Raw genomic sequence first — 12,065 nt, 5'->3', positions numbered from 1 at the left:
GTAGAAACCACACATACTTGAGTTATTATTGTGTGTTGACTGTTTCATTCTAATATACTATTAAAACTGAATAAAGCATTTTACAAGCAGCTACCTAATTATGTGCTATATACGTGCTGTGCCCCATATGAATTAAACAATATCAATTCAAAGGCAAATTTAAATTTTTTTGCTTTCATACTTTTTGCGTTTCTTTTAAAGAAGTAAATGCATAACACTTCTTTATTCATAAAACCTATCCTGTTTTCTGTGCATTTTAATATATATTTATATATTATTTAAAAATTATTTTATTTTGCTGTCGACATTTAGGACATTTTTTTTTTTACTTATTATATTTTGCACATCAATTATTTATTTATTTATTGAAATAAACGCCAGAGTTGGTTTACGTTCATATCGTAATTAATAGTATTTATAACAAATATAATAATATATACTATACACTATATGCAAATAATAACAATATAAAATATAATAATTATATTATAAGCTATTTTTTTTTTTTTTTTTTAATAATAATTATAATTTTAACATATTTAACAATTAAGTCCGGTTAACTCGTAACATATATTGAATATCTAATAGTGAAAAAAGACCAGACTCATTTTCCATTCTCAAAATCATTACAAATGGGTAATTATACCCTTAATTTGTACGGTAGGTTTTGATAAAAAATGTAGTGTACTTTCGAGAGTAATATTGAGGTACATTGAAAGAAATACGTTCTGAAAGTGGAAAATAATTAATTTTGCCATTACTTAATTTTAGAGGGAAAGATATATCAGCTTTTTACAACAAATGGATAATATATTAAGATTAAGGATATTATCATTATTTATATTACAGTTGTTTTCATTATTTGATATTTTAATAAAGCTCATGTAGTGTGAACATTTTCTTTGAACCCTTTCGATTTTTTCAATATGACAAGACGAGAATTTGCACCATACGATGGATTCGTATTTTAATATTGAACGGATCTAATTCCAATATAGAGTATTTAGGCAGTAAATATTCGTAAAAGATGATGTAGATTTAATTTAGAATACCAAGGTTTTAATAGCTTTTAAACAAATTTTGTGAATATAAGTGGAAAATAAATTTCAGGTAGAAAAGGCAATACTGAGTAATATTCCAGAGTATCACAGAATTATTGACCAAAATCGAGCGAGGGCCTTAATATCTAAATGTTGTTCATTGTACAAATTTGTAATTTAAAAACCTGATTTTGATGTCTAAAGTATTGAAAAATGTTGAAAATATTGAAAATGTATGAGTAAAAATTTTGATTTTTTTAAGTCGGCAAATTAAAGAAACTATAATGTGGGTAACCTTCTTTTAGAGAGTACCGTCATATTCATATCATTATAAGTTTTATGGTCTTGAGAAGTACACAAAGAACCATTGTAAAATCGTATCACTGGAAATTATAGAAAATTAATGAAAATCAAAGAACGATTTTGTCATAGTTAATATATCAAATAAATCTCATATTTCATATAATGAATTATATTTATGATATAAATGATATATGTATGATTATAAAAACTAGTGCGATAAGAATTTCAAATACATTTTACACCTAATAAGTTTGTCATACTATATAAATAAGCATACTATTGAAGTATGATTATGAAAACCATATGGATAATATAGTAAATGGATTTTATTCAAACTGTTGCAATACATTTAATTATAATTACTGTTATTAAACAATATCACATACATAATTGATTTTGATTCCCTTTAATAATAATGTTTTATAATAATCCATTGCTATTTTAAAATAATTTAATTTAAGTGTAAAACTTTACTGTTTGTATCTTCAGTGGCTTCCTTTAGAGAATGACGACTCTGTATTGACGTCACATCACATTATGCTCCAAATAAATTGAGTAAGTTTCATGATGTACATAAATTCTAATTTAATTTACACTTATAAAAAAAAACTAAAAATACGTTGACATTTAAAGTCAAAAAATAAAACAAAAACTATACTTATTTATAGATGTTGTCTTATTTATAGCGATTAAAAAAATATATAAATGAAAAAAAACTACCAATAATATACAGAATATTTGCTGTACCCGGGATTAATTAGAAGATATTATGTTATTCACTTCTAGAATAATGTCATCCGACGGTTCACTACATAATTTTTAATTTAATTAATGTTTGCATTTTATATTAACTCTTCGTGTCACCTCGAAGTGTATTCTATGTATATAAAAAACAAGGAAATCTCGACCATTATGGTTGAGTTCAGTGCGTTGTAAAATAATAATATTGAAACACACATTTTTCTGATTAAAATCCGTACTATTATTCCATTATTTGTACCCATCCGGGGATGTCAAACGCAGATAAATATAAAAACGTTCCAGAAGAAAATATCTTAACATTTTGCTTTTAAGTCGGAAAAAATGTGTATAATAAATGTATTGACAATAAAAATATACGAAAGAAAAAAAAAACATACATAGTCTATTTTAATTCTAGTAATAACTTCATCCTTATCGACCGCAATGGTCAGACAGTTGGAGATTGGTGGATAGCAAAAATATCTAAAATTCTTGTCGAATGCTATAATTTTTTTATTTATTTTTTTGTGGTGAGTGAAAAAACGGTGTGTATGTATACATTTTAATTTGCACAAAAAAAAAAAAAAAAAAATCAATATAGACGATTTTTGCAATAACTATAATGATATATGAACAATGAAGATATCCTTACTTTTTTCAAATCCTTGCCCGAGTCACTGCGGTCGTCTGCTAAGTATTTCCGTTTGTGTGTTATGGGCTCTTCGTCAGACTGAAAAAAAATAATAACACAAAACATTAAAACGTGATAATAAGAAATAATTTTAAGCAATGTTTTTCCAAAAACTCAAGAATTTATCGTTTATCAGATAGAAATTGTCATTGAAAGCCAAATACGATCGGTGAGACTCCTGCCAGTCAAATTTGGACAATACATTTTACATATCGACTAACATTGCGTTGGCAAGTCATTTTGATTAACATAATTAAGATTCAGATATTAATTTTAAATATTATAGTCGTAAAATTATAGTAATATTATAATTTAATGAAACTTTTCAATTATTTCACACAGCTGGTATGCTATTGTATAAACGTTTTAATATCATAGGTATCAGTTTTCCTGTTTCATCAATGAAATTCAGAATTATAATTAAATGTAATCCTAAAATATTATAAGTGCATAAAGTATTTTATATATATATATATATATATAATACAAATTTTAAGTTCGTGTCAATATCATGTCGTTCAAGTTGTAACATCTCATTTAATCGATTGAAGAGAAGATAATTATTTGTAAAAGGATAAATTTAAGGAAATACACAGAAAAGTTGAATTTCACATTAAAGTTCACCATAAACAAAGAGCTTGGAGGAATCAAAAGTCAGTGTTTTGTAAGTAATTTCCTTATAAAATGTAAACTGTATTCACCCTTACCAATTTCGTAAACGGGCAGACCAAAATGTTTTCATTCTGGTTAAACACTTAATTGGTTGAATATGTCGCTGTATCACATTTCTATAAATACTTGTGTTTTAAAATAAACAATTGAGGACAATATCTAAAGCCTTAAGACATAGATTGAGTTTGGAAATCTGTTGTCCTTTCAACTCTTTAATCTCGATCTCAAGTTAGGTTCACTAATTACACAGTTTTCTAAAAGTTTTTGCGCGTAACGAAATATATTAATTATCCAGAGACAATGAATACGCTTTTACAACTAAAAATAAACATAAACTGAAAATATTTGTCGTGTGTAATATAAAATACGCAGCAGTTGTAAGATTATAAAAACATTGTAAAGAAACAAAAAAAAAAAAAAAAATAATAAAACCATATAAAATATATGTGTATAAGTTTATAAACATCAGTGATGAGTAGGCAGGTACTTCAATAAAAATGTACAATATTTAATGTGAGGAAAAACTTTAAATAGGGTTACGTTTTATAAATATATAAATAATAAAACAGGAATAATTTCGCTTAGCTATATAATATTTAACTCGTAATATTTTTTTGATGGGTCATATATTTGAGGTTGTTATGTATTTATAGCATTGAATTACCAGGTACCTCTGTATTGTCTCAAAATTCGCCCAAAAGCTAAAAAGTAATGATCGACAATTACACGTTTTTTTTTTCGAATTAATATTATACAGGTTTTGAACAAAATCTTTTGGTAACCGTTCAGATAAAATTGTATGTTTTTTATTTATTTTTCACTAGTTGAAACTAGTGAATAACTAATGAAAGAGTCATAATTGAGTTTGCTCTTACCAACAATTAAAGCCAACACAAAAATTATAATAAATTATTATCGATATTAGGTAAATAATGAAAAGGAAAGAAAATTCAAAATAAAGCTTAACAAAACTTTTTTTTTAATGATTATTAAACCGGTAGTAATAAACAGATAATGAACTACTATTGGCTTTGCGGAAATAATAAATAGTATTCATTCAATACCAAAAAGAGATTTGGTCGTCAGTTGACCAATCATGCTTTGACGCTCGTTATCGATCTACTATTAAAATACTTTTAATGCTGCTTATTTTACCAAAATTCCTGAAACTTTAGACTTTTTACAAGTTTCGAGCCATTAGAAGCATTTTTATACAAGTAAAACTTTCAAAACTTACCGCACTTAGCAGACATGTGAGCTTTTTCAAATTTTGAATAGATACAATAGAATATGTTTCTTTTTAGAATAGAACCCCAGTGAAAAATTGATTAAAAGTTGAATTGTAAACCATCAATTGATTTACTGCATAACATCATAATAGAATGCGAAACATATTTCGTATGAGGGTGATTCGCGTGTTTTTTTTTCTTCATTAAAACTAGTTCTTGTAAAAGAAAAGACAATAACAAAAAACTTCAAGACAAGAAAATGTTGTGCTTCATAATTTGCATAAAAACTTTAAAGTATGCCGAGTTGTCTTAATATTATTGAATTTCGTTACAAAGTGTTCTTAAATGCTACAAAATATATTTCTCAATACAAATTAGTTGTATGCTATTAATATTTTATTGATAAAATCGCTAGTATCGTACTATATATCAACAAATCGTTGTGTGAGAGTGTTAAACTCAAGGCTTCGTTTTACTGCTAGAAATGCGTTCGACTTTAGTATCGATCCTTAAATAATATGCCTGTTAATGAACGATATTTATATAGAATATGTAAAAAAAATTGAATTGTCAGCATTTATAGTTCATATATGACTCCAGTAAGTAATATCTTTTCGATGATTATCAATAAAACTATTGAAATATGTTAACAAAAAACTGTGTTATTGCACCATCGATTTATTCAGTTAAATCTTGGCTTAACACACTAGTTATGGTATAAAGTTTTTCTCCGCAGAACAGTGATACAGTAATTAGTCACATAAAATGAAAAAGTACAATATATGCATTGTGTACATGCTTATGTTATATTGATAGGGTGTTGTCTTATCGAAATTAATACATTTGAAGGTCGTGAGTCAAAAAAATTGCGTACTGTTGACTTACAAGAAATTCATCGCTAATACCAATTACGTTTTTTTTTTCAATTTTTTTTTTTTTATTGCCATTTTACCGTAAATATCTTATTCTATTTCAAATACTATATTTATATATATTTATATTTACTATATTTAGATAATCAGAAACAAATAAAAATAAATATAAGTTGAGAACAGGAGTCAATAACAATTAACAGTATTTACATATTACGACACATTATGAAATAAATATGGGTCGTATACGAGAATGATACGGTATGCTATCGAATGGTGATTGTTACGAGTATTAAAATAATGTGAAGTATTGAAACTAATTATAAACATGAAAATATATTTCATTGTACAATTATAATATTCGAGTTTTAATATGTTGACATTTTTAAATTTTGATCCGAATACTCGGCGCGTATGGTAAACAATGATAAACTATACATCCAACGGCATTTATGAAATAATTGTTTATATTATTAATATTATTATCATATGGCCCTTCATAAAATCGTAATCCGATTATTAAAGGGATAATCATAAATGTCAATGGTTTGTTGCTGACGTTCATCATTGCAGTGGGCCCATTTGAATAAATTTTATCATAAAAATTCGATCAAATGTTTGTCGGCGACCGTTCGCATTTGTCCAGAACTTTTTCATATTTCGTCGTCGTCCCTTATCGTTTTTCACAATGGTCAAAGAATTATTATTTTGTTTTCATATAGTTGTGTGTTCCAAGATAGTAAAATGTAGGTCTAATAATGTCGTATGTTGCGTTGTACACCAATGCATTAAAATAACTATTGCTAACAATAATACTTGTTGCTACTTCTCCGTATTATTCTAACATAATAATTTTGATGTTTTGTACATTTTCGTAGATTCTTATACATATTAATCAAAGGAAATATTTCCATCATATAATAACAGTGAAATTAATTAATTTCACCAAAAATTAAAGATAAAATAAAAATAACGCTCAAAATATAAACGAATACATTTCAAAGCTGTTATTTTATCTAAATAGTAAAAACGTCAAATTATTTATTTTGAACAGGGATTATTATAAAATTAGAACCTTTTTTTTTCGTTCTGGACCTTCATTTATGTAAAAAAAAACCTGTTGATAGAAACATTATAGACACAACGAGACATGATTTATGCACATGGATATTTTTAACCTTAGTGGCTAAACCTTTCAGGTCGTACGCCGTCAATCATTATTTAGTTAATCAAAAATATTTTTCTTTGTTTTATTGATTTTTATCTTAAAATTAATTATCAAGTTTATTAAGGATGCCATGAGATAATCTTAGTTCTAGAGTCAAAAAAGTTTTAGAAAACCTAAGGCTTAGTCAATGAAAGTTAAAACTTGTGAAACTTTTAGAGGTCGGAATACTTCAAATAGTTATGAGTATTTACGCCTATACCAAAATAGTTGTCGAAAAAACCAGTGCATCCTCCGCTTCGTCCATAATGCAATATTACTATAAATTAACTATGTGGTTTTTCAACAACTCAGAGTGACTTGACTCTGCTATTTTACCATTCTGTGGATGTGAGTAAACTAAGGATAAAGGTTAACCCACACACTGCCACGGGGGCGATATTAAAATCGCAGACCTGAAAACATTGCGGCGGTGGCGGTGGCGATTTTTATCCAGTATAAACATAATATATTTATATATGACATACAATAATTTTATAGTTAATTAATTAATTCCCATGTCATTGATAAACTGACGATTTATCTATATATTATGTTAGTACAATATTAAGTACTTATACTATTGTACATATTATATTCATTATATATATATATATATATATATATATTTATATAATTGTATTGATTATTTTTATATGAATTATTTTTAATTAAGTTAAATAATATATTAAACTATAACTTGAATAGTTTATAGGAAATAATCGAAGTCTAGACTAATATACATCATATATATTAGATAGTATAGGTACTATTAGCATATATTTGATAAGTCAATTGAAATACCGCTGCGCGGTGGTGGTGAAATCGAGCATGCTGCAGTTTTTAAAAATATCGCAGCGGTGATATTTTACCGCGGCTCAATTACCACTGCAGTGTGCGAACTCCTATTAAAATACGTGTGTACAAATTTAACGCCACCACGGCAGTGTATGGGGACCTTAAGGGAAAGGGGTAAATGGATTGCATCATGAAATGCACTTCAACTGCAGTTTTCTTGTATCAAGTACACATTAAATGTTTCTAAATTAATGTATGGTATTTATTTTTGTTTATGTAAATGTTGTTTGGCCGAAAATAATGCTGTAAGGTGAAACGAATAAAACGAATATTGAAATAACGATGAATCTATATTGTAACGACTTGTATTGTTAAATAACAATTATCAAATACGAAGTCATGTTCTTTCACGTCAAGGGAAAATAAAAAAAATCACATATTATTAATTTGAAACTTTTAATCTAAATTTTTTAATATTATGATCAGAAGTTCTTAACGAATATCTTTAACTTTCAATCGGTGGTTTAATTTTAACTTTATGAAACTGCGTAATAGACCATGTATATTATAGTTTCATTTAAATTATTTTTTTCTCGTCGCTGTATTATTTTGCATAAATTTTATATTTAAAAATATTATCAAGACCGTTGATGATATTTTACAAAATGAAAAATGTTTACATAAAAGTTCATTATAATATTATGTACTGACTTATAATATATATTTTTTTAATTACCATTTTTTTTCTTTTTTTTTTCAAAGAAACTAAACCCCGATGATAATTTTAAGATCGATGTTAGTTTGAATTGATAAACGAACACGATGCAAAAATATTTATTCATAACCGGTACGATGGATTGATTATATCATTAATTTGTCGTTTCTGGATTTAAGATATCATAGCAGATCGAAGTGTAATCTATAATGTGTGTTGATTTTCGGTAAATGGTTTATCATAGTATATATTCATAGTTTTTATTTTATTCCACTATTGAAATTTTGACGTTTGTACTATTTGAATTCACATGCATGATAATACGTATGTACTGTTCTAGCCGTAACGTTATCATTTTCTATGATAAGAGGTGGGTGGGGGAATGACGAACAGAAATATATGTGGAAAATGCCCCTGATATTCATATATTATCAAATCGATTTCCTTCACTGTATGCCATAATACTTCTGGAATATTATTCAGCCTCTGCGCCAAAAGAAAAGACAAGAACAGAAAACGCATTGTTTCGGAACAATACGAGGACGACTCATTTTTGGAGTGGTACATAATACCGATTTGATTTTCCCGTTCCTTTCTGTTCCGTAGTGGATAATAATACTTAAGGCCAAATATGACTATTATTATACTGGGACATCTATGCCTTAAAATTGACATGATGGACATGTAAATATGCCACACGATGGATCGGAATATACTTTAAAATCGAAACGCCATTAAAATAAATATTGTGCTTTTAAACATTACAACTATAAAAACTCATATAATTCAATTTAATAATTATCAATATCCACTATAAACCTGAATTTGTCAATCTTTAACTTACAATTGAATCTATTAGAAAAAATAAATCCAAAATGTAATTGATTCTGAAATATAATCCATGATGTAAAAACATAGAATACATAATATTTTATTATGGTATTAATAATATCTTATCAAACAAAACGTACGGCGAATTTACATTAATTGTTAAGAAAATTAATTGAGAAATAAAGTTAATTAAGGAAATTTTAAAAAATAAACACTGCACTATTTTGATTGCTGTGTATTTTTGTTATACGAGCTATAAAATCTTCGTCAATTTTTAATCTTCTTCAGCATAAATTTATAAATACCTACTGATAATAACCATATTATGGTAAAATAATAATGTCTGGGTAAAATTTGATTAAAATGAGTTCGTGCCGGTGATCACATTATGATTTCTCAGTGCAATAGAGATTATACTATCATTGTTAAGTGTACTGGAAAAATATTAAAATAGCCATTTATAAATTTATTTATTTTGTCAAACGCTATAAAATTTAGCATTTTTGTTGTCATATATCTAATATTTTTGTTGATCTATAAAATATACATATGAAAGTTCTAAACTTAAAAATATGATAATTTTTTCAAAAAATAACTAAACATGCAAAATTAGACAAGAAAATTTTTTTTATATTTAAAATCTGTGTATTATGGATCAAATTTGTATCGAACCAGAATTTATACATGCACTTTCTAAATAAATATGCAAATGCATAAAGTTCCGAGCCTTGCTGATTAGTTATGATTATTAATGTATAACATATTTAACAACGAAATATGTAACTCAATTAATAATGTAGAACAATTTCTTCAATAATCATAATAGCTCAATGCTTTAATACTTCGACTTAAATCCATCCTCTTTCATATTTGAGGTATTATGAATGCGAAAAAATAAGATTGGACAAAATGTTTGAATTTAAATTAGAATACATTGAAATTATAATGTCCTCTTGTAAGTGTAATTGAAAGTAATATTTCCATATGAATGCGTGATTTTTTAATGGAATTTGAAGTATTCATATCACGTTTTATAGTAATAATAAATATAACGACCATGAGCATTTTTATATAGTTTAATATATTTACGTGTAAGATTATTCATACCACCTACACCGTTAATATTACACACAATTCTTAACATTAAGAAAAGCGATCTTCATGAATTAATTTTTTTATGTAAAAATATTAAAGGAGAAATATGTTCTTACTTATGTAAAAGGAATGCATAAAAAAATGTATTTATCAACAGAAAATTTATTTTTGAATCCGACCGAAAAAGTTTTTTCCAGTTATTTTAACTATCAAAAAATGTTAATTATCAAAAATAACCAAATGGTTGACTGGTATTTATAAGTATTTAACTATTATGAGAAAGAATTATTTTTGGAATCCATAATATAGTCCAGAAAATAGAATTATTTAATGTTCAGGTGATTTACGAAATCCAATATCCAGCACCCGTATTTTTGTCGGATTCAAATTTCTTATGAGCCTTGACCAATAGCGTTGAAAATAAACCGCATTAGATAACTAATTTTTGCATTAGTCAGATATTATAACTTAAGTAATTGTATGTTCTAAAGAAAAAAAGAATTGAAATACAAAATAATAATTATCATCTACAATATTCATAAAATATTGGTATTACCTCATTGAGTTAAATCAATTTTATTAGAAATGGATCAAACTTTTATTTGATTTTAGGAATTCAAAAAATTCAGTGGCTGACATCGGAAATTCAAAAATTCTGAATTATCATATAAGCAAAATTAATGCATACTATTGATTTACTTGCATCGCCACTAATATTTTATTACACATTTGTCGACGTGCTCTAACGTTTTAACTGTCGTATGAATTATAAACTTCAAATGATATCGTACTACACAATAATACTAGAAAATGCTATATAATTATTTTTGAAAAAAAGTTATCTTTTGCTTTCTTTTTTTTTTCAACAAAAAAGTTTAAATTCATTACATACGTAAAAGTTCTCAGGGTACGACGAAGTAATATAAATTAAACTAAATATGAATATACGAAATCATAAAGATTACCTAATAATCCGATGCGATGTCAAATGCGTTATTAATTATTTTAGGCATATTGTAAATATAATATATTAACAAAATATATATTTATGTATGTAAATTCCTTGTGAGTGGAAAACGTTATAGATAATATACGCGTATAATAATAATAATAATAACCAACATACTATTATTACAATAATTCGTATTTGTCGACATTTGCATATTTACAAATATAATGGACGCAATTCAGTGGATGATTTACATAATAATTTTCTCTTACGTTGTTGAACATCGTTTAAAATTATAATCTTTCAACTGTCCAACGAGTTTTCAATTAAAATTATATTTCGTCTATTTTCTTTTGAATTCTTTTAATTTGTATCATTGTCGTACATGATTCAGAAATAATTGAATGAAAAATTGATTTTAAAAGCAAAATAAACGTTTATTTTTCCGCAGATTAACATTTATAAATGGATTGTCCTCCGTTTCCTTTTGACATCATACGCTAAAGAGCTAATTATTACACGGACCAAGTAAAAAATCTGTTATTCAACTTATAGCTGTCAAATCAATCAGTTTCAATTTTTTTGACAGGAAAAAGTTTTGAATTATTAAGATTCAAGTTTAAATGTCAGAGGCCATATTTTATAATATAAGTTGGTATTGAGTTAATTAATCATTTTGCTTTGCCAAAAACACTTTATTTTACTGTAAATTAAACAAGGAATTAATGTATATTTATTTTTACAATTTTCTAATTTTAGTGAGTAATTATAATATATATCTTAAATTAAGACAAATCATTTTTATCGCAACATTTTTTGGTTTGTATTTTTTAAACACATTTGTATTACATAAATATTGGACAAATGTGATGTCTATTATTTACCATAAAATCTATACAAAATATTACACTTGTAATTATAATCA

General features: G+C 26.0%; 1 protein-coding gene across 1 annotated transcript in view; it reads right to left on the bottom strand.

Moving 5' to 3' along the window:
- Positions 1-12,065, bottom strand: part of LOC112687265 (RNA pseudouridylate synthase domain-containing protein 2-like) — a 403,559-nt gene that overhangs the window by 26,670 nt on the left and 364,824 nt on the right. The window contains exon 3 of the mRNA XM_025559920.1: positions 2,737-2,814. Within this exon, the coding sequence (XP_025415705.1) occupies positions 2,737-2,814 (78 nt within the window). The remainder of the gene's footprint in view (positions 1-2,736; positions 2,815-12,065) is intronic.

This window comes from Sipha flava, unplaced genomic scaffold (assembly GCF_003268045.1).
Source record: "Sipha flava isolate LNK unplaced genomic scaffold, YSA_version1 0_pilon_pilon, whole genome shotgun sequence".
Classification (NCBI taxonomy): Eukaryota; Metazoa; Arthropoda; class Insecta; order Hemiptera; family Aphididae; genus Sipha; species Sipha flava.
Note: the sequence above shows the minus strand (reverse complement) of the source record. Positions and strands in the feature narration are given on the sequence as shown.